The sequence below is a fragment of the Camarhynchus parvulus genome, chromosome 1A, assembly GCF_901933205.1.
Source record: "Camarhynchus parvulus chromosome 1A, STF_HiC, whole genome shotgun sequence".
Lineage (NCBI taxonomy): Eukaryota > Metazoa > Chordata > Aves > Passeriformes > Thraupidae > Camarhynchus > Camarhynchus parvulus.
In genome coordinates this window covers 67,757,718-67,780,928 of record NC_044586.1, presented here as the reverse complement: position 1 = coordinate 67,780,928, position 23,211 = coordinate 67,757,718, and the positions used below count along the sequence as shown (strand labels likewise).

The 23,211-nt window shown below is 46.5% G+C and overlaps 1 protein-coding gene across 2 annotated transcripts in view; it reads left to right on the top strand.

Moving 5' to 3' along the window:
* PLXNA4 (plexin A4) overlaps positions 1 to 23,211 on the top strand; it is a 515,162-nt gene that overhangs the window by 481,439 nt on the left and 10,512 nt on the right. For both annotated transcript variants that reach the window (XM_030960692.1, XM_030960691.1), the window contains exons 26-30: positions 2,127 to 2,230; positions 4,619 to 4,718; positions 8,009 to 8,199; positions 10,737 to 10,906; positions 13,973 to 14,185. In XM_030960692.1, the coding sequence (XP_030816552.1) occupies positions 2,127 to 2,230; positions 4,619 to 4,718; positions 8,009 to 8,199; positions 10,737 to 10,906; positions 13,973 to 14,185 (778 nt within the window). The remainder of the gene's footprint in view (positions 1 to 2,126; positions 2,231 to 4,618; positions 4,719 to 8,008; positions 8,200 to 10,736; positions 10,907 to 13,972; positions 14,186 to 23,211) is intronic.

Here is a 23,211-nt window from a genome sequence, read left to right as displayed (position 1 = left end):
AATCCTCCTCAAGACTCCGAGATCTCAGAAGTCTTTTCTAACCTTTAATGATTCTGTGATTTTATGGAAAGTTCTTCAAGATTTGAGCAAAAAAATGGCACCCTGGGAAGTGAGGGGCTGCTGCAGTGCTGCAGAAATTCATCATTCCAGGGCAGAGCCTGGAGAAGTGGCAGAAGCAGGAGCCCTTCTGCCCACAAGCAGGTGCTGAAATCTTGTAAAATTTACATCCTACATGGAGCAGAAGTTGGATCTGCCCCTGGCTTTCCCCCCCAGTTGTGCCCCTGCTATTTTTGCCTAATATCAAAAGAGAAAAGCTCTTGCAATGATGTTAAAATACTAAAACAAAAAGCAGACCTTTATCTGGAAGCTTCCAGGAGGTCCAGTGGTCATGGGTACACCCAGTATTGCCCTTCTACAAGTTTTATAAGTTTAACAAGTTATCTTATCTAACAAACATTTGCCAATTGGAAGAGCAGTGGGTCACGCAATTTTTCCCCTGGATTCAGAATTCAGGCAATTTTTCCCCCTGGATTCTGCTCCATTGGAGTTGATCCAGGGCTTCTTTGCCCCATTTCTTGTTGTGTCTTCTCAGATTCTGATCAGAAAACAAAATGTTCTTCTTGTAGGTCCTCTCCTTGAAAATGAGACTAAACAGCATTTCAGGAATGTGTTAGAAGCTTAGCTTATTATTTTAAAATCTAAGAGGAAGGGCAGGGAAAATCCTAGGAGCTAGGTAACTATGGAATAACAGTCTACAGAGCTACAAACATATGAAAAATATATAAAAAGCAAAAATTTTGGACATTGCTAGGCCTGCACCTAGAGGCTTCGTGCTGCCCATCCGTGGATTTGAGATGCAAGAAGCATTTTGGGAGCACCAATGGGCATGAGCTGAGCCCAGCACAGGTTCTGTGCCCAGGGGAGCCCTGTCTGGGCTGGGTCCTGGCAGGGGCACAGATCTCAGGCACTGCTGAAGGCTCCGTCTGTGCTGCCAAAGGAGACAGCACCAGGATTTCTGTCCCTGGACCAAGTGGCATTTCCTCCTGTCCCATGGGGATGACAAACACAGGCAAGGGCAGGCTGGTCTTGGGAACAGCCATGTTGGAAGTACAACTCACAGCTGTGAGTAAATTGAGAGTTAAGCACTGTGAATGATCAGGGTGTAGAGGTGATGAGTGATGTGCCCACACAGGTGTGTCCATGTGGATTCTGGGCACAGGGAGTGCCAGGGCTCTGTCCCTGTGATACTGTTTGGTTTTTCCTTTTCTTTTCTATGTTCCCTGTATAATTCACTCATCACTCTCTGCAGCCCCTGAAAGGTGCCTGTGCCCAGCTGGGCTCGAGCTCTTTCTCCAGCAGCTCTGACACAACCAGAGCACACAGCCTCGAGCTGTGCCAAGGGAAATTCAGGCTGGAGAGCAGGAAAAAGCTTTTCCAGCAAGGGGGATAAAGTTCTGCAATGGCTGCCCGGGGAGGGGGTGCAGTCACCATCCCTGGGGGTGTTTAACAAGCCTGGATGTGGCACTGGGTGCCAGGGGCTGGGCTGGGCTCCATGGCCTTGAAGGTCTCTCCCAACCTGGTCATTCTGTGAATTCTGTGAATTTACACATATATTGGTAGCTCTGTAGCCTATTATATTTGTAGCTAGTTTTCCCAGTAATTTTCCATGTCCTTTCCCTAGGCAGAAAGACAACACAAATCCCAGAGCCCCAATCCCCAGGAGGTGCAGGGTGCCAGTGCTGTCTTGGTTCTTCCTGGGAACCAAGGTTGAGAACAACTTTTTCAGTGACATTCTCATGGACAAAGCACTGCCAGTGCCAAGGGGGGATGTCCAGAGAAGGGACTTGACCTGGGGGGGGAATTGCATCACCACTTGTCCTCCTAAGTGGTTCTTTTTATCAATGATGCTAATTTCCTAAAACCTATAAAATCATACTCACCCCTAGGAGGGGTGGAGACTTGGGTGGACATCTTTCCACAGCCATCCCTGAAGGCCTTCAAATAAAGATCAGCTCTTATATTACTAAATATTGCTAAAATTGTCTCAAGTTTCATTTCCAGGTGGGGAAAAAGGCAACACCTGTCTCATTTATTTATTTATTTGTTTGTTTGTTTTCTCCTTGCAGAGTGGCGGCAGGCGAGCGGGGCGAGGATGATCCTTCAGGATGAGGACATCACCACCAAGATAGAGAACGACTGGAAGAGACTCAACACGCTGGCACACTACCAGGTATCTGTGGGAGAGGGTGGGCAGGAGTTGGAGTGGAGGAGTTCTTTCTGCCAAAGCAAAAATCAAAATATTATTGTCTTTCCCAGGGAAGTGGTGGAATCAGCACTGCTGGGAGTGTTCAAAAACTTGTGGCTGTGGCACTTGGGGACATGGGTTGGTGGTGGCTTTGGCGGTGCTGGGTGAACAGTTGGGCTCGACGATCTTAAAGGTCTTTTCCAACCTTAATAATTCTGTGGTTTTTATTGTGCTAAGGTGCAGAGGTAAAGAGTGGTTGAGTGGGCAGTAACTAGGCAGAACCCCCGTGTTGAGCACATCCCTCCTGCCCATGTCCCAATTATCCTGAACAGCACTAGAGAGGAAGCCAAGGGTAGAAAAAAAATCTTTTTTCCCTCTCAAAGAACACCCCTGGTGAGTGGAGGGGGTGAAGAAGAGATGAGGACAACGTGAGCAAACATTTCTCAGGCAGATAAACAAATCGAGGCCCTCCACGCCCCTTTTCCCAATGTATCCATGGCCTTTTAGTGCAAGCAGAGTTCAGAAGGATGGAAGAGGGGAAAATGGAAAGAGGGAGGCTTGGTGGCTGGAAAAGGGAGGTGGAAAACAGCGTGGCTGGAGACCATGGAGCAGTGGAGTTGTTATTACAAGGAACTTTTTAACCTTTAACCTGGTCCAGGTGACCTGCTCTGCTTCCCTTCCTCCCTGCGTGACCTGAAATTCATAATAGAGGGTTAGAGATGTCTGAAAATGTCTTACACAAGTGGTAGATTTAATGATAAAAGGGAAGTTTTGGTAAAAGTCTTCTCCCTTGCAAAAAAACACCAACAAAAAAGACCTCATTAAATTTAATCCGATGCTGACGATTTTGTCATTTCCTCCATCACACCTCAGCAACCTCTGTTTCATAACAAGATTATTTTCTCTTGTCACTTAAGAGCTGAGCTGAGGAGGCAGCAAGCAATAATTTGAAAAGGAAACAAAACTTTTACTTCAGATTGACTGAAGCGTTGCTGGCTGATTTTGATTTGATTTTTTTTTTCCCCAGACAGAGCAAGGACGTTTCCGGCTTTATTTCATCAACAAACCAGGCATAATTTTCTTCCCTCTCTGTGCTTTTTCCATGTTTTCTTTGCTTCAGGCAATGAGCTCCCAGCTGTATGATGAGCTGGGCCAGGTCCTCAGGAAACTTCATTTTCCTGGATGTCCTGGAGGCTGACACAGATCATGCTGGGACAGACACTGAGATTGCCTTTGCCTCAGTTTCCCCATCTGTGGTGTGGGGCTAAAACTACAAAGAGCCAATAATTGCCTTCCCTGATAGCTGAGGGGCTATTTAATTAGCCTCTGCAATGCTTTGAAGATGAAAAACTCCATGCAAGTGCTAATTATTATTATTATTATTACACAGACAAGAGTTAGATGTCGTTAGAAGGGATTTTTTTTTACCCATCTCCTCTTTATGATGTCTTATTTATCACAGATGTTCCTGATATGGCTCTTTTGAGCCATGGGCTTGTTAACATTTCTGACATGGGACCCACATGATTTGCCTTGCTGTAGAAACAGAAAGCCTGGCTCCTTTAAAAAAGTCCTGTGGTCCCTCAGAACATTGTCCCACAACATCCTGGACATCAGCCACTCCTAACCTGCTGCTTTTCCACCCTCTGACACCACAAAGAGAAAGAAGTTGTGGCTGTCCCTTCAGTCCAGCAGTGCCTTTGTGACAGGGAACGGTGAGAGGTTGACAGGGTCATAGTGGAAAATTGTAGACAGGAATTTTTGAACCAGGCACCCAGATATCACCTGCAATCCAGGAGGAAGGAATGGAACATTTCACATTGGCTTTATCATCCTAATGGAACAGCCAAGCCTGTTTGAAGTAGCTCAGATGATTTTATTATTCTCATGCTCCTTCTCTGCCTAACAGCTTCCCTGGGATGAACCTATTGTCAGATTTACTGGGGTTAATGCAAAAACCACCTCTGGAAGTGTTTAAAAGGCCTCTGGATGTGGCCCCTGGGGACATGGCTTAGTGGTGAACACAGTGGGGCTGAGTTAATGGTCGAACTCCATGATCTTAAAGGCCTTTTCCAACCTAAATGACTCAGTGACTCACACTGTCGTCACTAGGCTTTGAATCAGGGCCTGGATGGAGCAGAATCTGTTTGTCACCACTTGTCCCTTTGTCCAAGTGCAGATTCTGGCTGTGAAACAACAGATTTTGTCCCTTTTTATTACTAGACCAACTCAGCAAAGCAGGAAATTGAAGCTTTGAAGGTAGACTGTGCCCTGCCTACAGGGACGCTGATTTGCAGCTCATGCTGCCCTGGGCATGGTCCTCAGCCACTTTTCAGAAGTTTATTGACCCAGTTTATCCTTTTTTTAATGCAGGTCCCAGATGGATCTGTGGTGGCTTTGGTGTCCAAACAAGTCACTGCCTACAACGCAGTCAACAACTCCACGGTGTCCCGGACGTCAGCCAGCAAGTATGGTAAGGGTTTGTGTGTCTCAGGTTTCTGTGGTTGAGATGACCCCTGAGGTATTAAAAGTCTTTTTTCCCAGCCCCACAACAAAAGAAGAAGTCGAGATTCCTCAGTTCTGCTTTTCAGGGTTGTTTATTTTCTCTTCTCTGACATTCTTTCTCTGACCTGCTGAGCTCTGTCCAGCAGGTCGGGTTGTGGCACAGTCCCTGCCCTTGGGGTGGTGTTGGCTTTTTATACTAAGAACTGTGTGTACTTTATTTACAATAATTTTCCAATACCTATCACCTATGTTAGACAGTTTATCTGTACCCTAAACCAAACCAGAAGTATCGGAACTCAGTACATCCCTCTGGGTTTCCAGAGTTGCCAAGGACCCCGCCAGGGGGCTCAGAGACCTTGACATGCAGCCCAAAACACCTGGGGATTTGATTTTGACCCGTGGAGCAAATTACCAGCTTTGTATGAGGACCTGAAAGTCACAGAAGTTTGAATAGTATAATAATAAAATTATCACAGGGGTAAAATGTAGATTTTTAGGATTTTTGGAATGGGGGTTTTAGGGACAAGATGGAGGAACTTAGGCGTGTCCAGTTCTTCTTCTTCTTCTTCTTGGTCTCCATCTTCTGCTGTGATGCTGGCACTTTGGGATTGGTTTAGAATAGAAGTGCACTGTCTAATAGAGGTGATAGGTATTGGAAAGTAATTGTAAATACATTATATGGAGGGATGTACTGAGTTCCGACATAGAAGTGTCACCATCACAGCAGAAGATGGAGGACAAGAAGAAGAAGGACAGGACACACCCAGATTTCTCCAGCTTGCCTCTTGAACCCCCATTCTAAAACCCCAAAATTCTACTTTTTCATCCTGCGACAAATTCACTAACATTCTACTCAAACTCTTGTGGCTTGTAACTCCTCACACAAAGTTGGTAATTGTTTCCGTGGGTTAAAATCAAAGGCACAGGTGTTTGTGACTCTATGCCAATGTCTCTGAGCCCCTGCCAGGGTCTGGAGTCCTCCAGGGCAGCCAGAGTAATGTCCTGGGTCCGCACACGTGTGCTGGGATTGCCTGGGAGAGCACTGGGAAGATATCCCAAACGTCACAGTGGCCACCAGACTCTGAGCACCAGCAGGGAAAATGATGGGTGGATGATTAGTTGGTGAAATAAGGCAGGAGGGGAGGATTTAGCCATCTAAAAACTCTGGCAGCTTGTTCAAAGTGTTGATCCAAGTGGTTGGGCTGCTCTTGGGAGGTTCTCCTCCCTCATTAATGAAAGGAGGAGTCTGTATAATTAACTGCCTCCCTCTTAGATCACCAAATGTCACTCTTTAGGGTCTGAGGTCTCTATCAGCAGATCTCAGGGCAGTGGACTGTTGTTCCCACTGTCCCCATGAGACAGCAGAGAGTGACACAGCTGTGGAAGGGACGCCAGGTGGGAACTCCTCTGCAGGACCAAACAGGGACCTCCTGAGTGTCACCCACGCCCTCCACACCTTCCTCCCTGCACTAGAATTGCATCCAGCCTGTGTCTCACCAAGGTGATGCTGGACAGCAAAGCAAAACATTCCTGATGCACAACCAGGGTGCTGCAGACCCCCCTCTAACTTGAATGCTGCTGTCATATCACTTTATTCATATTTTTAATTTATGGAAGCATCTCCAATCCTCCTTACTCCCTTTATCTTAAAGGCAAGAGCAGTTACTCAATGTCCAGGGGTGCCCCCTTCCACTTTCTCCAAGGACATAAATGATCCATGAGGCCTTATTAATATTCATCCTCTTTGCCATGTTGTTGCAATTACTGAAAGACACAGTGACCTTTGGAAAGGAAGACTTGAGGGGGGTTAATTTCTGTTGGATTTCTTTAATTCTTTTGCCATTTGATTTTTTCAGGAGGAGGGAATAGGGAAGAAGGCAGGGGGAGGAGAAGATGTGGTGGGTCAAAAAGTGATTGTTAATTGCAATTAAGAAAACAGCATCCAGAGAGAAAAAGGATATTCCATCTGATAATTAATATGTAGAGATTGGTAATGCATTAATGAGGCTGATTCAGATCTTGCTACAGAAAGGTGCAACACTTCTGATAATTATGGTTGGAAAAGGCAACATTGCTAGAAGGTCAGGGAGAGGGGAATGCCTTGTGCCATCACTCAGAGGCAAAGAGAGGTAAAATTTGGAGGCTAAAATTATTCTTGGGGAGGAAATTTGTGGATGTCCACCTGGGGTTCTGGCTGATTTCCAAAACAAGATTTTGGAGCAGGGAGTAAGGAGGATGGCTGGGCAGGAATTGTTTGCTTTGATACCAAGGGGGGGAGGGGAGGCAGCTCTTTGTAAATCTGGGGATGAGGAGCTAAATTAGAGATCACATTAGAGACATCAATAATTTTATGTTAAGCTGCATGGCATGGCATGGATAAAATATGGGAAAACCAGTCACATAAGGAACTGGTTATCAAATGGAACTGGTGCTACCCCTTGAACCAAAGTGTCTGACAGTGACAGTGCCACTTGCCAGGGAACATGATAAGAGGTGAAGATTATGGAGAGCTGGAAATCATTGTTTGAACCTCACTTAATTTAGTAGTGTAGACATTGACATCACACCTGGCCCGGTGACACCGCCTGCCTCTGCTAAACCAACCACACGGACAATACTTTGAAAAACATGTTTGGTGGCACGTCACAAACAGAATTCCTGAAAACCCCAATGCCAATGTTATGAATATGAACGAGGCCAAACTTTCTCTGGAGAAAGAGGTTCTTGTTTATTAAAATAGTTGCAAGGAACGGAGTACCTAGGCTAAGCCCAAGCACCCACACAGTGAGCCAAAACCAGAACAGTGCGCTACCCCCAAGTGCACTGGGTTCTGCCCAGAAAACAAGTTTCCGAAAAGAACTTTGACCCAACTGAACTTCCCCCATTTGTTGCCCCCTTCAAGTCCAGGATTGGTCCATTTTGGATCCGCATGGTGATTGGCCCATTTCCAGGCTTCTCATTGGTCTTTAACGCCGTTCATTCTGGACCGATCATTTCTGCAGGGCTTTGAATGATGGTCAGATCTTCCATCCAATCCCTCTTCTACCTTGCCTTGCCCCGCCAGACCACCCTTCCACCAAACCCTGGACCCTTCTCCTAGAACATTCTAATAACCCCCCCCTTACCATAATACAATTAATAAAACATAATTAATACAATATAATTGAACTATACCCTAATTTAACATAACTTAAGTTTTACTTATAACACCAAGAGCTGCTGAGACAAATGGGGACCCCTGTTTGTGTGTCCCTGCAGAAAACATGATCCGCTACACGGGCAGCCCCGACAGCCTCCGCTCGCGCACGCCCATGATCACCCCCGACCTGGAGAGCGGTGTCAAGATGTGGCACCTGGTCAAGAACCACGAGCATGGAGACCAAAAAGAGGGTGACCGAGGCAGCAAGATGGTTTCTGAGATCTACCTGACCAGGTTACTGGCCACCAAGGTATGTGGTGAGGGCGGGGGACAGGAGGGTTTGAGAGCAGGGTGGAATTTCATGCCGGCAAGAAGTGAGAGGCTGCTCAAAGGATGCCAAAGTTGGGTAAAAAGAGAGGAACAGAAGGGAAACAGAGCAAGGGGAGAGTTCTGAGCAGAATCCAAAAAGAGACGCTGGAAAAGCAAGGAGGAGTAACAATCCAGGGCCATGAGATTGGTGGGAAAAGCAAAGCAGGAGGTGCTGGAGTTGTTGATTATACTGGTTTGTAATTTGTACCAAAATTGAGCAAGTGAAAACCCAGGGCAGGTGCTCAGAGCAGGCTCCAAAGATGTGTCAGGCCTCACAGTCTGAAATGGCTCCTGTACCACAAAATCCTGAGTTTTGTGGTACCAATCCTCCTCCACATTTTCCCTGGGCCAATAAAGACTCTTGTGCTGATGACTTGGAGAGGGTTACATTGACCTTACAGTGAGACAGGAAAACTCAGCATGCACAGAGAGAAAATACAGATTAAATCAAGTACGGGCAGAGCAGGGACATCCTGACCTGAATCTCCAAACACATCCGTAACTTCTTCATTTTTGTCAGGGTATTAATAAGCACAAACACAATTCCATGCGCTCACACAAATGCTGCCTGAGTTTACCCATCAGACACATTTCCATCACTAGTTTAAGTCCTACTTTCCAGATTTACCTGCTCATTTATTCCTCAGCTCATTTTGCCTCTGGTGTCTGGCTCTTCCTGAAGCCTCACCCAGGCTGGCTGAGCTGCAGAGGGATTTGGAGGAAAGGCAGCTTTGTCTTTAGCCCCTGGCCCATGCCCCATTCCCTGGCATCAGGAGGCTTTTATGGATCACACAGCATGTGAAAAATGTTGAAAAAGGAAAGTGTTGCTCCCCAGGGCTCAGGCCCCAGCTGGTGTAGACCAGCAAGCATTGGACTGGTGCTGATTTATGTTGTCTGGGGATGCAGCCCCTACCCCACCACTGAACTGCTTTTGCTTTCTGTTCTGGGTCACAAACTCAACACTTGGGTTGGGCTTTTTTGTTGGGTGTTTTTTTTTGTTGTTGTTGCTTTTTTTGTTTGGTTTGGTTTTTTTAGGTTTTTTTTGTTTTGTTTTGGTTTGGTTTTTTTTGGATCTTTTGGTTTTTATTGTGGAGATATCTGGAAAGCAGATGGAAAACCTGCACAGCAACAGAAAGAGTAGGAAGGTTGGGGTTTTATTGTTTCCCCTCTTGGGCCGAGCAATTTTTTTTTTCTCATTGTGACCCTTTGAGGGAGGGAAGGAGAGAGAGCAGTTGCTGTAATACAATCCCAGGAAGACTTTGTTAAACTGACAATGATTTTTATTCCGGTAAATCCCTGACCTCTGATACCCAAGAGCCTCTCCCCTAAAAGCCTCAAAGGTTTTTTTGTGGCATTTGTGAGGGTGAGCATGTAGAGAACTAATTCCCTGCAGGAGCTGAACCTGAGGGCAGCTCTCCCATGTCAGACCAAGAGGATTTCCCCTCCTGAGCCCGTTCTGAGTGAGATGTGCTGCAGGGCTTTGTTCACCCCGCAGGAGTTCACACAAACAAAAGGTGCCTCTGTTGGTTTCCCAAAGAATAAATCAAGTGGTGAATCAGCCAGAGACACCAGCTTTCTAATTAAGTGTTTGTTAGCTCTAGGTAAACTTGAGCCACTCTGGTGGAACCCGGGGCTTTGTTTCTAGAAAGGAGACATTTCTTCCCTAGGCCCTTGGAGAAAGGGCAGAGTTTTATCTTGCAGGAGAGGAAATTTATCATATCAGGGAATGTTTGTTGGAGATTCAACTGATTTTTGGTTATTTTAGAGCAGCTGTTTGTCCACATATAAATGCCTGTGAAGCTCTGATGACAGAGAAAGTGTGTCCTGCCTGGTTCCACTCCAAACCCAGCCTAGAACTCCTCAGCTGTCCCCTTCTCCAAGCCTGGTCACCCTCAGACATTCCAGCTCCTCTCTTCCTGCTAAAAGTCAATTGTCCTCACAAGGGTGACTCTCCAAGCCCTGGATCTGGGATTGTCCTGACAGTGGGGAATAAAAGATGAGGAGGCCTCTTGAGAATGTAGTTTGTGTTATTTAGGACACTGGCCACACATTAACCACCCACCTCTCTAGGTTCTCTTGTCCTTTTTGTCTCCATGACACCTTCTGCTGGGCTCTACAGCCTTCTACAGACTTCTTTTCCCAGTTTAGACGGCCCTGAGTGAAAGCCAGCCTGGAAAATGGCTGGGTTTTGTCTTATGGATGTACTACAGCATTGAGGATGGGATGCAGAGAGAGGAATCTGTGTGGAAATGAGGTGTAATGGTTCTTGTGATGATAAACATTCCTGCTTAAAGACATTTGTATTGAAATTCCCGGGTCACGTCACGTTTAACTGATATTAGATGGCCCCCAGTTTTCAATCACACCTTGGTTTATCCACAGACCTGCCCTGTTTCCAGCTGAGTACCAAAATTCAACATCCTCTGCCCACTTGTACCTCATGTTCTTCTTTCCTTCCTTCCTTCCTTCTCCCACCAGGGCACCCTCCAGAAATTTGTGGACGACCTCTTTGAGACCATCTTCAGCACTGCCCACCGTGGCAGTGCCCTCCCCCTGGCCATCAAGTACATGTTTGATTTCCTGGATGAGCAGGCAGACAAGCACAACATCCACGACCCCCACGTGCGGCACACCTGGAAGAGCAACTGGTGAGTGAGTGAGACAGCCCAGCATGGATACCGGGCTGGAAGGAGACTAGAGGGAAGTGTGGTTGCCATCTGGCTGCTGGAAGAGCTGAGGAATCTGGTGTGGGGCTCAAAGGATGAGGCTCAGTCTTGCCAAGCCGATGGAGAAGTCAGAAGATCTCAAAATCTAAAGGATTAGCACTTTGGCTAAACAGGTGCCAGTTTGCCCTGTATTACACAGAAATTGCAGGATTTGTGAGGGATTTGATGAGGAAAAATGAAGTTTTTAATTGCTGCAGTGCCCAGGCTCTGCATAAGAATATATAGAATATGTCCAGGCTCACATAGGAATATTTAGGGAAGAATAGGAGAGGATTCAACACCACTGCCTTCATCTGCACTGGGTGTTTTAAATTCTGGCTCTATTTATTTGCCCACACAGAGGTATCTCGTGCCAACTGAGAATTTTAAGGTACCCAAGACATCCTCAGAGGATGTGGAGCACCCACAGGAGATTTGTGCCCTCCTGGGTGGCAGCTGGAGGCCAGGAGAGCATCTCCAGTGGTGCAAGGTATCCAAAGGGTCTGGAGATGGATGTGAGTGTTCTTTGGAGTGAGTAACAAAGGGTGACATCAGGGACAAAGTGTGACATCAGCCCCCTGCTCCAGCTCCTCATCCCTGCAATGGGACAGTGGGAAAAGCCAGGATCGGTGAAGAAAAATCTCGTTTCTGCTGAGTCTCCCGGTTGGAAAGAGCTCCCTGGAGAACGGCTCCCTCCCCTTCCCCTGTGCAAACACAGGGACTATAAAAGGAGCAGCAGAGGAGAGCCGTGGGGCTCCCAGCTCATGCATTTTTTCCTTTTCCCAGCCATGCAGTTGGCAGATCGTCACAGCGCCGGTGACATAAAAAAAGAAACCCCATGCACCAAAGAGGCTTTCAACTAATGAAACATTAGCATATTATTAACATTATCTGCGGCACTAATCTAAGGCTGATTGCAGCCACTCAGCCTAAATGAGCAGGAGGTTTATTTAAGGGGGGAGGGGGGAAGGCAGAGTGTGTGTGTTTGTGGGAAAAGGGGCAGTGTGAAGAAATCTGTTCAATCAGATCAAATTAACTCAAAGTCACATCACAGGGCTCCTTTATTCCCAGCCAGGGACATCGTCCCCTATCCCCTCCCCACAGCAAGGCACACACACACACACACACACACACACACACACACACACACACACACACTCTGCTCCTCACCAAACACCTGCACAAGGACTTCTGCAAGGTTCACCCATCCACCTCATCCCCCCAGTGATGATTCTCCATTCCCAGCCTGAATTCCCACAACTCCATTGTGTCTCACTGACATTTTTTACTTATTCTCCCTGAGGCCCTGGGACAGGCTGTCCAGAAAAGCTGTGGCTGCCCCATCCCTGGATTGTTCAAATCCAGGTTGGATAGGGCTTGGAGCAACCTGGGATAGTGGAAGGTGTCCCTACACCTGGATAATCTTTAAGGTCTCTTCCCACCCAAAGCACTCTATAATTCTGTGTTTTCCAGCATCTCCCTCTTCTCCTGAACTTGGCTGACCAGGTTCCCTGTGTGGGGCTTTCCTTTACTTTTGTTCTGTGATTTTGCTGCTCAGGAGAACCCACAGAGGTTTAGAAAACCACGGTGTCAACTCTCTGTCAGGAAGGCTGTTACCCAAAAATCCACCAGGCTTGGGGATGAGCTTTTTACAGTGTTGTGAGTGCAATCAGCAAATGGGAGGAATGGGGAGTTTGTTCTGAATATCATATCAGGAGAATTTGCTAAGCTGAAAGATGCAGAGAGTGAAGGTAGATTTAGAAATCTGCCTGAGAGAGAGACAGGGGCTGGGCTCTGTGCTCTGTGACACTTCCCAGCTCCTGAGCCTGATCACTGCAGTGCACCTGCCCTGACAAAAGGCTCCAGGCAAAGGCTGGAGGTATCTCATACATGTACCTCAGGGCATCTCATACAAATGAGCTGCTCTTTGGAGAAAAAGGGGGAAAAGGGCTTTGGATTGCAACTGGAATAGCATTTCCTTGGTTAGGGCAGATAGATTTTCATATCAAAGGCTGTGATTCTTGTTTCCCAGCTCCTTTTTTTTTTTTCCTTGAGGCAACGGGGCTTTCCCTGTCATGTAGCAACTGCTTCCTGCTCTAGGTACTGGGATCATGTGCAGGCTTGGGCTGGAGCACAGAGAGTGACAGGACATGGTGTCCTAGCACACAGGATGTGCCATGAGCATTCTCCGTGTCCACCTGGGAATTCCACCAACCTCTCTTCCCATGGGATTGCTGAGAGGGCTAAAAGCCAAGTCCCTCAATGACAAAGGTGTAGAATCCCAGAATGGTTTGGAAGGGACCTTAAACTCATCCAGTGCCACCCCCTGCCATGACAGGGTCACCTCCCACTGTCCCAAGTTTCTCCAAACCCTGTCCAAGCTGTTCTTGGACATTTCCAGGGATCCAGGGGCAGCCACAGCTCCTCTGGACTTTATAACCCACACCATAATAATTTTTGTGGGTTCAATGCCTGTCTTCATCTGATGGAGCAACCAACAGGGTCAACTTTCCGTTGCAACTTAACACAGAGAGATTCAGAGTGTTTGTCATCATCACCTAAACTTTATTCCCATTAATTTATGGGCACCTTCAACAAGATTGTATTAAGACTGAAAAATTCTGCCTTGTTTTACAAGGACAAAAGGTGATGTCTCTACCATCCCTAGACTTGGTAGGGGAGGGACTAATTTCATAGCAATGTTTATCCCAGAATCTTCATATCCAGATTCAGAGTGTTTGTCATCACCTAAATTTTGCTCCCATTAATTTATGGGCACCTTCAATAAGATTATACTGACTCTAAGACTCACAAAATCTGCCTTGTAAGGATTACAGGGACAAAAGGTGATTCCTAGACTTTGTAGGGGAGGAATTCATTGCATAGCAAAGTTTATCCCAGAATCTCCATATCCACATCCCGATCTTTGATCCCCACCCTCCTTTTGCTGCTGTGGTGTCTCCTGTGAGCTGTGCCCTGACTGTTTCCCCTCTGCCACCTCTCCTCCAGCCTCCCCTTGCGGTTCTGGGTCAACATGATCAAGAACCCCCAGTTTGTGTTCGACATTCACAAAAACAGCATCACAGACGCCTGCCTGTCCGTGGTGGCTCAGACCTTCATGGACTCCTGCTCCACCTCAGAGCACCGCCTGGGCAAAGATTCCCCCTCCAACAAGCTCCTCTATGCCAAGGACATCCCCAGCTACAAGAACTGGGTGGAAAGGTGAGTTTCAGCTATGGAATTATGTAATTTCTTTATCTTCTTTTTCTGCCTGGGTCAGGGTTGGGATTAAATGCGCAGAGACGGCGTTTCGTGTTGGGACTCAGATGTTGATTAGTTCTTATCTGTGTCACAGTCTCACAAGCTGTGAGTTCTGCAGTACTTCAACAAGGCTACAAAATGGCCCCATATCTATCTCTACAAGGCCTTTTAAGGATTATTAAAAATTTTAAAAAATGACACCTAAACTGTTTTTACTTTTAACTCAATAACCAACTACCCATGTCCTGCAATGTGCACTGTTTTATCCAATTGCACAAAACCACCCAAACCCATGGAGAAGAAGGTGAAGAAGGACCAGCCCAAAACCCAAAACCTCCATCTTGCTTTATATCTATCACTATATTCTAAACCCTTAAACCCTGGGTTCCCCACCCTGTGATATCACACACTTCTGTTCAAACTCCACACCCACAATCCCAGTGCTATCACTGAATTTTGGAAGCTTCTCCACAGCCTCAGGTCAGTGCAGTGTTCTCTTGGGGGTCAGTGCCTGGCAGCACAGAAAGTCTCCAAATCTCAGCAGCCAGGGTTCCAACAGAATGACATAAAGTGACACAACCAGGCCCTGCTTTGTGGGTGGAGATAGGAGGCAGCACCACTGTTACTTTGGGAAACTATCCCTGGGGCTTTTTTGTCTTTGGCTTTTGCTAAGTGGAAATCTCCACGTTAGCCTTTTATTCCTCTACCTTGCAGCAGAGATGGAAATTTAACTAATGGTGGGAGTTGAAGGTGTTTGCCATCATTTTTTCCTTTGAAGAGAAACTCTTGAGAAGTGGCAGAGGGAGGAAGGAAGGGGAGGTGATGCGTGTGAGCCCTGGGAAGCACTCAGGCTTCTCAGCCTTTCCACACAGGCCTGGACTGGAGTGGTTTGCTGCTCTCAGCACCTGTGACAGTCCCCACATTGCCCAGATCCCAAGGGATTTATAATTATCCCCCATCAACTTCCCTTGGAGACTCTTCTGTGCTTTGAGATGCCAGATGACTGACAAGCTGCTGACTGAAGCTCTGCAGGTATTTTATGTCAGGTCAGAGGTCTTTCCAAGCATTTTGTCCACACTTCCAAGACCTGTGTCTGTACTTCCATCTGCTGTACCGAGGGTCAGTGCCTGGCAAAGCTGCTCCACAGGGAATACAACCAAAACATCTCTTCCTGCAGCATGTTGGGGCCTCATTTTCCATAGAGTTTCCCCCAGGACAAGCAAACAGCACATCCTGTTCTTCATCCAGCAGGAACTGGGCTTTGCTTTCCAATATTCTGCACTTGCCTGGCGTTATTGACAGGTTTGGGAACTGCACAGATGGGGAATAGTTGCTGCTTTGTAAATACAAAGGCGGGTTTATCCTACAGATCATTCCTGTGCACTGCGCCCAGCTTCCAGCCATGATTTCCTCTGGATGACTTCCCAGGCATGGCCTAAAATTGATACCATGTCCTGCAGGCTGTACAAGGTCTCTGCTGCTGCAGACACCTCACACTGTGCTATAAATCCCTGTATTGCCTTTGCTGGGGATGATTTTTCTTTCGTTTTGTGGCAGGAGTGTGGCTGATCAAAGAGCTCCATCCCCTACTCGGCACGAGGCAGCTTTTTTTCCAACAATTCTCCCATTGGTCTGTGATTTGTCTGGACAATTATTTTTAGATGTGGTTAAACACTTCAGCAAATGTCGTTTCTAGGCAACCTGCAAGGCTCTTATGAGCTACCTTGCTTAATTATGACCTACTTTTGGTACCGTGTCCAAGTTTCTTAGAATGTATTGAGGCTGATTGCTGGATTGACCTGGATAATGGGAAGCAAGCGTTGGAGGTCCCATTTAGAAATCAAGTTTGCACCAGCAGTGACCCAAAGGTGTCATTCTCTAGTGATGCTTTAGCAACACTCTGTGTGGTTGGGCTGTTTCTCCAGACAAATAATGGTTTCCATCTCAAAGGGGTTGATTTTATCCTGGGAGATGCTACATGTGAGTGACAAACTGAGGTGTTTTATTGGAGAATGGGATATTTTCTTATGCAACAAACACCTTTTTTTCTCTTTTTCTCTGGATAAACAAAAAGCTGCACTTTCCATTTTGTTTTATTTTTTTTCCAGTATTGATTTCACTTTACAACTTTTTGGAGCTAAATCCTGGTGCCCAGTGATCTTCAGCAATAGGTGCTGCATTTCCTTGGAAGTTTTCCCAAACAACTGGGTTTGCAAACGAGGTACATAACACCTCCTGCTGCTTGTAAACAGCCCTGGATTCCTGTCCCCAGCATGTGCTGGGTTGTTATCTGCACTGATGTCTGACAACTTGAACTGAAGCCCAAGGGGAGACTGCAGGTTTTGGAATATGGTTAGAGCTTCCTCCCTGCTTTCATTTTTGTGTGTCAGTTCCACTGACTCAAGGCAGTGGCACCTGGATGCTGTGGGAGATGAAAGGAAAAACCTATCAGGGATGAATAAAATATAATTTGAGTTCTACCCCAAGCTAATGAATTCCTTCTCTCCGTTCTGAGATTGTGCTTTGAGGGAGTTTTTCCAAATCCGAAGGCTTCCAGTGCTGGTTGGAGCTATTTCTGTAGTCAGCATCAGCTGGAGATGGCATCCTTCAAGACCACTAGACTTCTTCAAAGAGTGAATCAGGAGATAAAAAGTCAGGGAGTTTAAGAAGTGGTTGAGTAAATCAGAAAAACCTGAAATCAAACAAACTTCTTTGAGAAAGAGCAAACTCTAAGAGGGTAATTAGTCAGTGGTAGATTGTATCCAACTTGAGGCACTCTGGATTAAAACATGCCTGGATTTAGAGGTCTGGAAATGGAGCTGTGCTGGGTTACTCCAAGCCATCCCTTTTCCTTCCTTTTCCTTCCTTTTCCTTCCTTTTCCTTCCTTTTCCTTCCTTTTCCTTCCTTTTCCTTCCTTTTCCTTCCTTTTCCTTCCTTCCTTCCTTCCTTCCTTCCTTCCTTCCTTCCTTCCTTCCTTCCTTCCTTCCTTCCTTCCTTCCTTCCTTCCTTCCTTCCTTCCTTCCTTCCTTCCTTCCTTCCTTCCTTCCTTCCTTCCTTCCTTCCTTCCTTCCTTCCTTCCTTCCTTCCTTCCTTCCTTCCGCCACTTCCTTCCGCCACTTCCTTCCGCCACTTCCTTCCGCCACTTCCTTCCGCCACTTCCTTCCTTCCTTCCTTCCGCCACTTCCTTCCTTCCGCCACTTCCTTCCTTCCTTCTGCCACTTCCTTCCTTCTGCCACTTCCTTCCTTCCTTCCTTCCTTCCTTCCTTCCTTCCTTCCTTCCTTCCTTCCTTCCTTCCTTCCTTCCTTCCTTCCTTCCTTCCTTCCTTCCTTCCTTCCTTCCTTCCTTCCTTCCTTCCTTCCTTCCTTCCTTCCTTCCTTCCTTCCTTCCTTCCTTCCTTCCTTCCTTCCTTCCTTCCTTCCTTCCTTCCTTCCTTCCTTCCTTCCTTCCTTCCTTCCTTCCTTCCTTCCTTCCTTCCTTCCTTCCTTCCTTCCTTTTCTTCCTTCCTTCCTTCCTTTTCTTCCTTTTCTTCCTTTTCTTCCTTTTCTTCCTTTTCTTCCTTTTCTTTCACCTTTAGGGCTCACAAAACCCAGAGCAGGGAATGACCTTGCCATGAGAAGGAGGAGGCAGGGATGAAAGGACTTCAAATATTTGTTTAAAGTCTTTCCAATCCTTCAAATATTTGTTTTCCACCTAGGAATGTGCATTGGGAAGGCAATAGTTACAGCTTCTGGCCCTACCAGTTGACCACCCTGTGGTCAACTGGAAATTTGATTCCAAAAGATTTCAACAGCAAGACTGTCAGGAATCTTCACTGGTTTTGTTTGTTTGGGTCATGTTTTAGCGTGGGATTTTCTCATGTTTTCAGTTACTTCCTTGTGGTGAGTCAAGGGTTGCCTTCAGCACTGGGTTGCATGACAATGACTAATTAAGAAATTTTAAAATTTGCCAATTTTTGTAATTTCCCGTCGACCTAATGGAAAACTGTATAAGAAATGGACATCTTCCGTGACATTTTGGGAGCTTGGTTGTTTCAGTGCCCATTTCTATAATTATTCAAGATAGTGGATTTGCTGACAACAGCAATAGAAAGATTATTGTACATCAGTTAAATTTAGTTGAAGATGCTCCCTGCTCATTGCAGGGGGGTTGGACTAGATGACTTCTAAATGTCCCTTCCAACCCAAACTATTCTGTGATTTTATGAAAGTCCTTTTATAACATTGTTGGAAGCAGAGGTGGACTCTGCCTGCTGAAACAATCCAGCTGAGAAATTGTGGCTTTTGGGAAAAAGCAGGTTTCCTGTTCAAATGAGACACAGAGAGCTGGAAACACGTGGTTAAAAAGTGTCCTGGTGCAGGCACATCTTGGATTTCCTGCTGCAGAACACAAGACCTGATGAGGCAGGACAATTAACCCAGGAAATTGGGACAGGCTATTTGGCTTTTGTTGAAGCCACCACGAAAAGTCAGGCTGTAGTTCTAAAACAAAGTGGAGGCTTTTCAATTACCATAAAAAAAATAGAGGAAAAGAATGGTAACGATACAGCAGAATCTCATCTGACTTCAGTTAGTAAAACTCCATAGGCTCTGCTGAATTTACATTAGAGCAGCTTCAGATCTGCATCTTTTCAAGTTTACTTCAAATGTCCCCTTTGAGCCTGGAAATCTGGAGAACTTGGGAGCATTTGATGCAATCCCCAAGCAATACAAAGGGGAGCCTGTTCTAATTGGGACTGTCTCATTAGCATTCAACGCCACACTGAAAAATGACAAAGGGCTGTGGCTGACCTTTCATTTCTCTCCATGCTGCCAAGCTTATGATAACACTTGTTTGAACTTCATTAACACCATTTAATTGCCTGCATCACAATCAATATGATGTTTCCCTACTGAAGCCTGGCACGGAGGCAAGGATGTGGGAGACTGAAAAGGGGCAGAGCACAAAAAGCAGAAGTCAAAGAGTTTTTCCATTTCACACTAGTGCCCAAAACACCTGCAGGGCTGCAAGGAGAGGATCTGGTGCTCTTTTTTTTTCCTCATCCCTGCAGGGACCTGGTCTCCTTTTGGCTGCTTATTGTGCACTGAAAAGGGCCCCTCGAAGAAAAACTTAAAGGAGACATCACAAGTGTTCTTAACTTAGGAGTCGTCCAATGAAGACCATTCAAAATAGGTTTGCCAGGTTCAGGATCAAAAGAAGCTTAAAGTGATCTGATACGTGGGATTCAGAATTAGAACATTTGCATTTCATTGTGTTAACCTGGGTGCAAACAGTGCCTGACACAGCTGGTGCTACTCCTGACGCCAGGATCCCATCTACCGTTTTTCCTTACAAGTACAGACACTTTTAGGATAAGGGGGAACGATTTTTAACTAAAAGGGAGAGATTTAAGTGAGATGTTTGGAAGACATTCTGTACTCAGAGGGTGGTGAGCCCCTGGCATAGTTTACCCAGACAAGCTGTGGGTACCCCTGGATCCCTGGAAGTGCCCAAGGCCAGGTTGGATGGGGCTTGGAGCAACCTGGGATAGTGGAAGGTGTCCCTGCCCACGTCAGGGATGGAACAGGATGATCTTTAAGGTCCTTTCCAACCCAAAACATTTTTGAATTGGTGATTCATGAAGCAGCTATGATTTGCATCCCATTAGCCTTTAGATGTCGAGGTCTAGGTCTTGTTAGGGAGAGCTTTATGAGCATGTTTGGAGTACACAGAACAGACAGCCTGTATCCATTTGGATTTCACCCACCCACTGTGTCTGCCTGGGGTTTCAGGGCTCTCAAGTCACTGGGAAATCTCTACCTGTGCAATGCTTGTGATGTCTGTTGGCCACTTTGCAGCTAACTTTAGAAAGAAAGACAAAACTGGACCACTTTAAAGCAATAAAAAGTTGCATGTACCCTAACATTGTGAGTTATTGAGGTTTTAAGGAGAAACTCTGAGGGCTTTAAAAAAGAGAGTAGAGCCAAATCCTGGCTCTACTTTTAAAAATGAGTTTTCTATGCCCCCTCTCTCTCTGCTGCAAAGATGGCTCAAGAAGTAGCATACCAAAGGTCAAGGCAGGGGGTGTTGTCGGTGGAGATAATAAAAAACAGTGCTGGAAGGGGCCTCGGGAGGTCAACCCGACCATCTCCTGCCTCAGGGCAGGATCAGCTCCGTCAGCTCTGTCTAAAGCCTTCCTGACAGATGCTTGTCTACCCCCATCTTAAAGGCCTCCAACAACAGAGCCTCTGCTGTCCTCAGGCAATTCATTCCCGTGCTTCCCTGTCCTTCCCATCAGTGTTTTCCCTGCTGGGCAGCCAAAATCTCCCTGGCTGTAATTAAAGCTCAGGCATCGCCATGGCAGGGGGTACAGCTCATTCCCTGCCTCTCTGGGGCAGCTTTTGGCGTATCTGAAGACTGCTCACTTGTCTTTCTTCACTTTTCATCTCAAAACAAAAAAAATAAAAATCATCCCAATGTTTTCTCCTCACGCTAAAAAGCTGTTCTTACCCAGTGCAGCTTTCAGCTGGCAAGATGAAAATGAGTCCATATGGGGAGGGTGCAGCCCCACACATCCTCTGCTCTGAGGTGGTGCTGGATGATCTCCTCTCCCAGAGGCTCTACCTGTGCACAAATTCACTCTTCAGCCACTGAGGAAGAGCTGCCCATCAGCCCTCACTCTTTATTTTGAGGGGAGAAGCAGCAGGAAAAGCCATGAACAGGCAAAATAAAAGCATTGCCCTGTCTAGGGCTTGCACACACAGAATTGGACTCGATGATCTTAAAGGTCTCTTCCAACCTAGAAATTCTGTGATTCTGTGAATTGTTCCCTTCAACAGCTTGGGTTGGGAGGGATCTTGAAGCTCATCTCATTCCACCCCTGCCATGGGCAGGGACACCTCCCACTATCCCAGGGTGCTCCAAGCCCTGTCCTGTCACCACCAGAGAAAAGCAAGGCACAATTCTTCCCAAGAATATTTCTGGGTTTCACATTCTCAGAACCTCAGAGGAAAGCAAAACAATTCTTGTCTCATTTGCTGTGCCTGTGTTTGTGCCAAAGTAGAATGCACCATGGAGCTTGTTTACCCACAATGATGCTGTTTTGTTTCCTTGGCCTGTCAGGGCCAAGTATGTAGCCCCACATTTCTCTTCACAGAGAAAAGCAAGGCACAATTCTTCCCAAGAATATTCTTATCTCATTTGTGGTGCTTGTGTTTTTGCAAAAGTAGAATGCAATATGGAGATGGTTTACCCACAGTGATGGTGTTTGGTTTCCTTGGCCTGTCAGGGCCAGGTGTGTGTGTGTGTGTGTCAGGAGTGTCAGCTGAGATTCTGTGCAGTGTGTGCAGAGTTGAGTGCTTGGTAGATTCAGTTTAGATGTAATGTAATACAATGCAATATAATATAGACTAATATATGTATAAAGTAATTAATTAGCCTTCTGATAAGATGGAGTCCTCCTCATCATTTCTCCCTGCCACAGGGCTCATCCTGTTTCGATACCATCCAGCCTGGCCTTGGACACTTCCAGAGATGGGGCATCCCCAGATTTCCCTGGGCAGTTTATTCCAGTGCCTCACCAGCAGCTCAGATGCTCCCCAGGAAACTCCAAGTGCCATTCTGTGTCAGTGCATGTCCTTGCACTGCTTCAGTGCATCCCAAAAAAAGAGCTGGTTGTTCCCAAGCTTTCCACCAGCCCTTCCCTGCTGGAAGAGTCCCCCATATCCCTTTCACACACCTCTCCATCCTTCAGTGGTCTGGATCCAGCCGGCTATTGCATAACCCTAATTATGTTATTGCTGTAATTGCGTCTGCCGTCTGCAGCACATGGATTCGTTACAAGCTTTTCATATGCTAAAATGATTATTAATGAGTGCAGTCCCATCCCAGCGACAAACAACAGCCATGACAAAAAGATCTTTTGGAAGGCAATTAGCTCCATGCTAAGCTGCCTAAACCATGGGCTGTGCTGGGAAATTTCAGGCTGGGGAGGGAGCACTGGCAACGTGGCTTTTCTTCTCTTCTCTTTTGATGAGTTAATGAGTTACTGAGCGGCAGCAGGCACAGTCATTCTTGTGAAACAGCTCCACTAAGGAGCCTTTCCCCGTCGGTGCTGAGGGAAAGAGCATTTATCCCTGGATAAACAGGGGACAAAATGTATTCCCAGGTCACTGTGATGGATGCCCGGGTCACTGTTGTGTCGCTTTCCTTGGGAAAATAAAACAAAACAGAACAAAACAAAACAAAAAACAAAACGCAACCCAGGGAAAGATGAGGTTGGAAGGAACAAGAATAATTATTTTTTCAGTAGAAGAGTACCAGCTGTATCCTGGTACATCCCAAATCCTTCTCCATCCTCCAGTGGCAGTGGAGGGTCTCCTGGGCTCTCTCTCCATTCAAGGCAGGCTGGGGTGAGTTGTTTTTCCCTTGATATCTGTGAGGACACATCCCATGGCCTGGTTATCCTCACATCCTGGAGTGCTGGAATGATGGGTTCACCCCAATTCCTCATGATTTTAATTGCTTATGAAATCTGATGAACAAATTTCCTGTGGTCACATCGGAGGAGGGAGAGCCTTGAGGTAAGAATGGAGGCTGCTCCTGTGAATCCAGGAAAACTCAGACACATAAGGCTGGATCTTCTGATCTCCATCTGAGGATCCTCTGGAAACAGCTGGGGAAGGACCCACTGGAGATGAGCAAAACTGGAGTTCAGCAGTAGCAGCAAATCTGCTCAGGATTCTCACTCCTGACACGCTGAGGGCAAATTAAACTCAATTTACTGCTTTGCTTTGCTACCTTTCTGTCTCATTCAGAGAGAATACAGCTCAATATTGTGTTCCCAACCTTCTGCTGGCTGTGGAAGTGTGTCAAAAACCTGTCCCTGCCTCAGGTGAGACCTGGTGTCCCTCCACAGGTGACAGGACCCCCCTCTGCCCCTGGCACTGCCTCCCAGCCCAGCTGTGCTGTGGGAGCTGTCAGCTGCAGGGGTGATGGAAGCAGCACAGG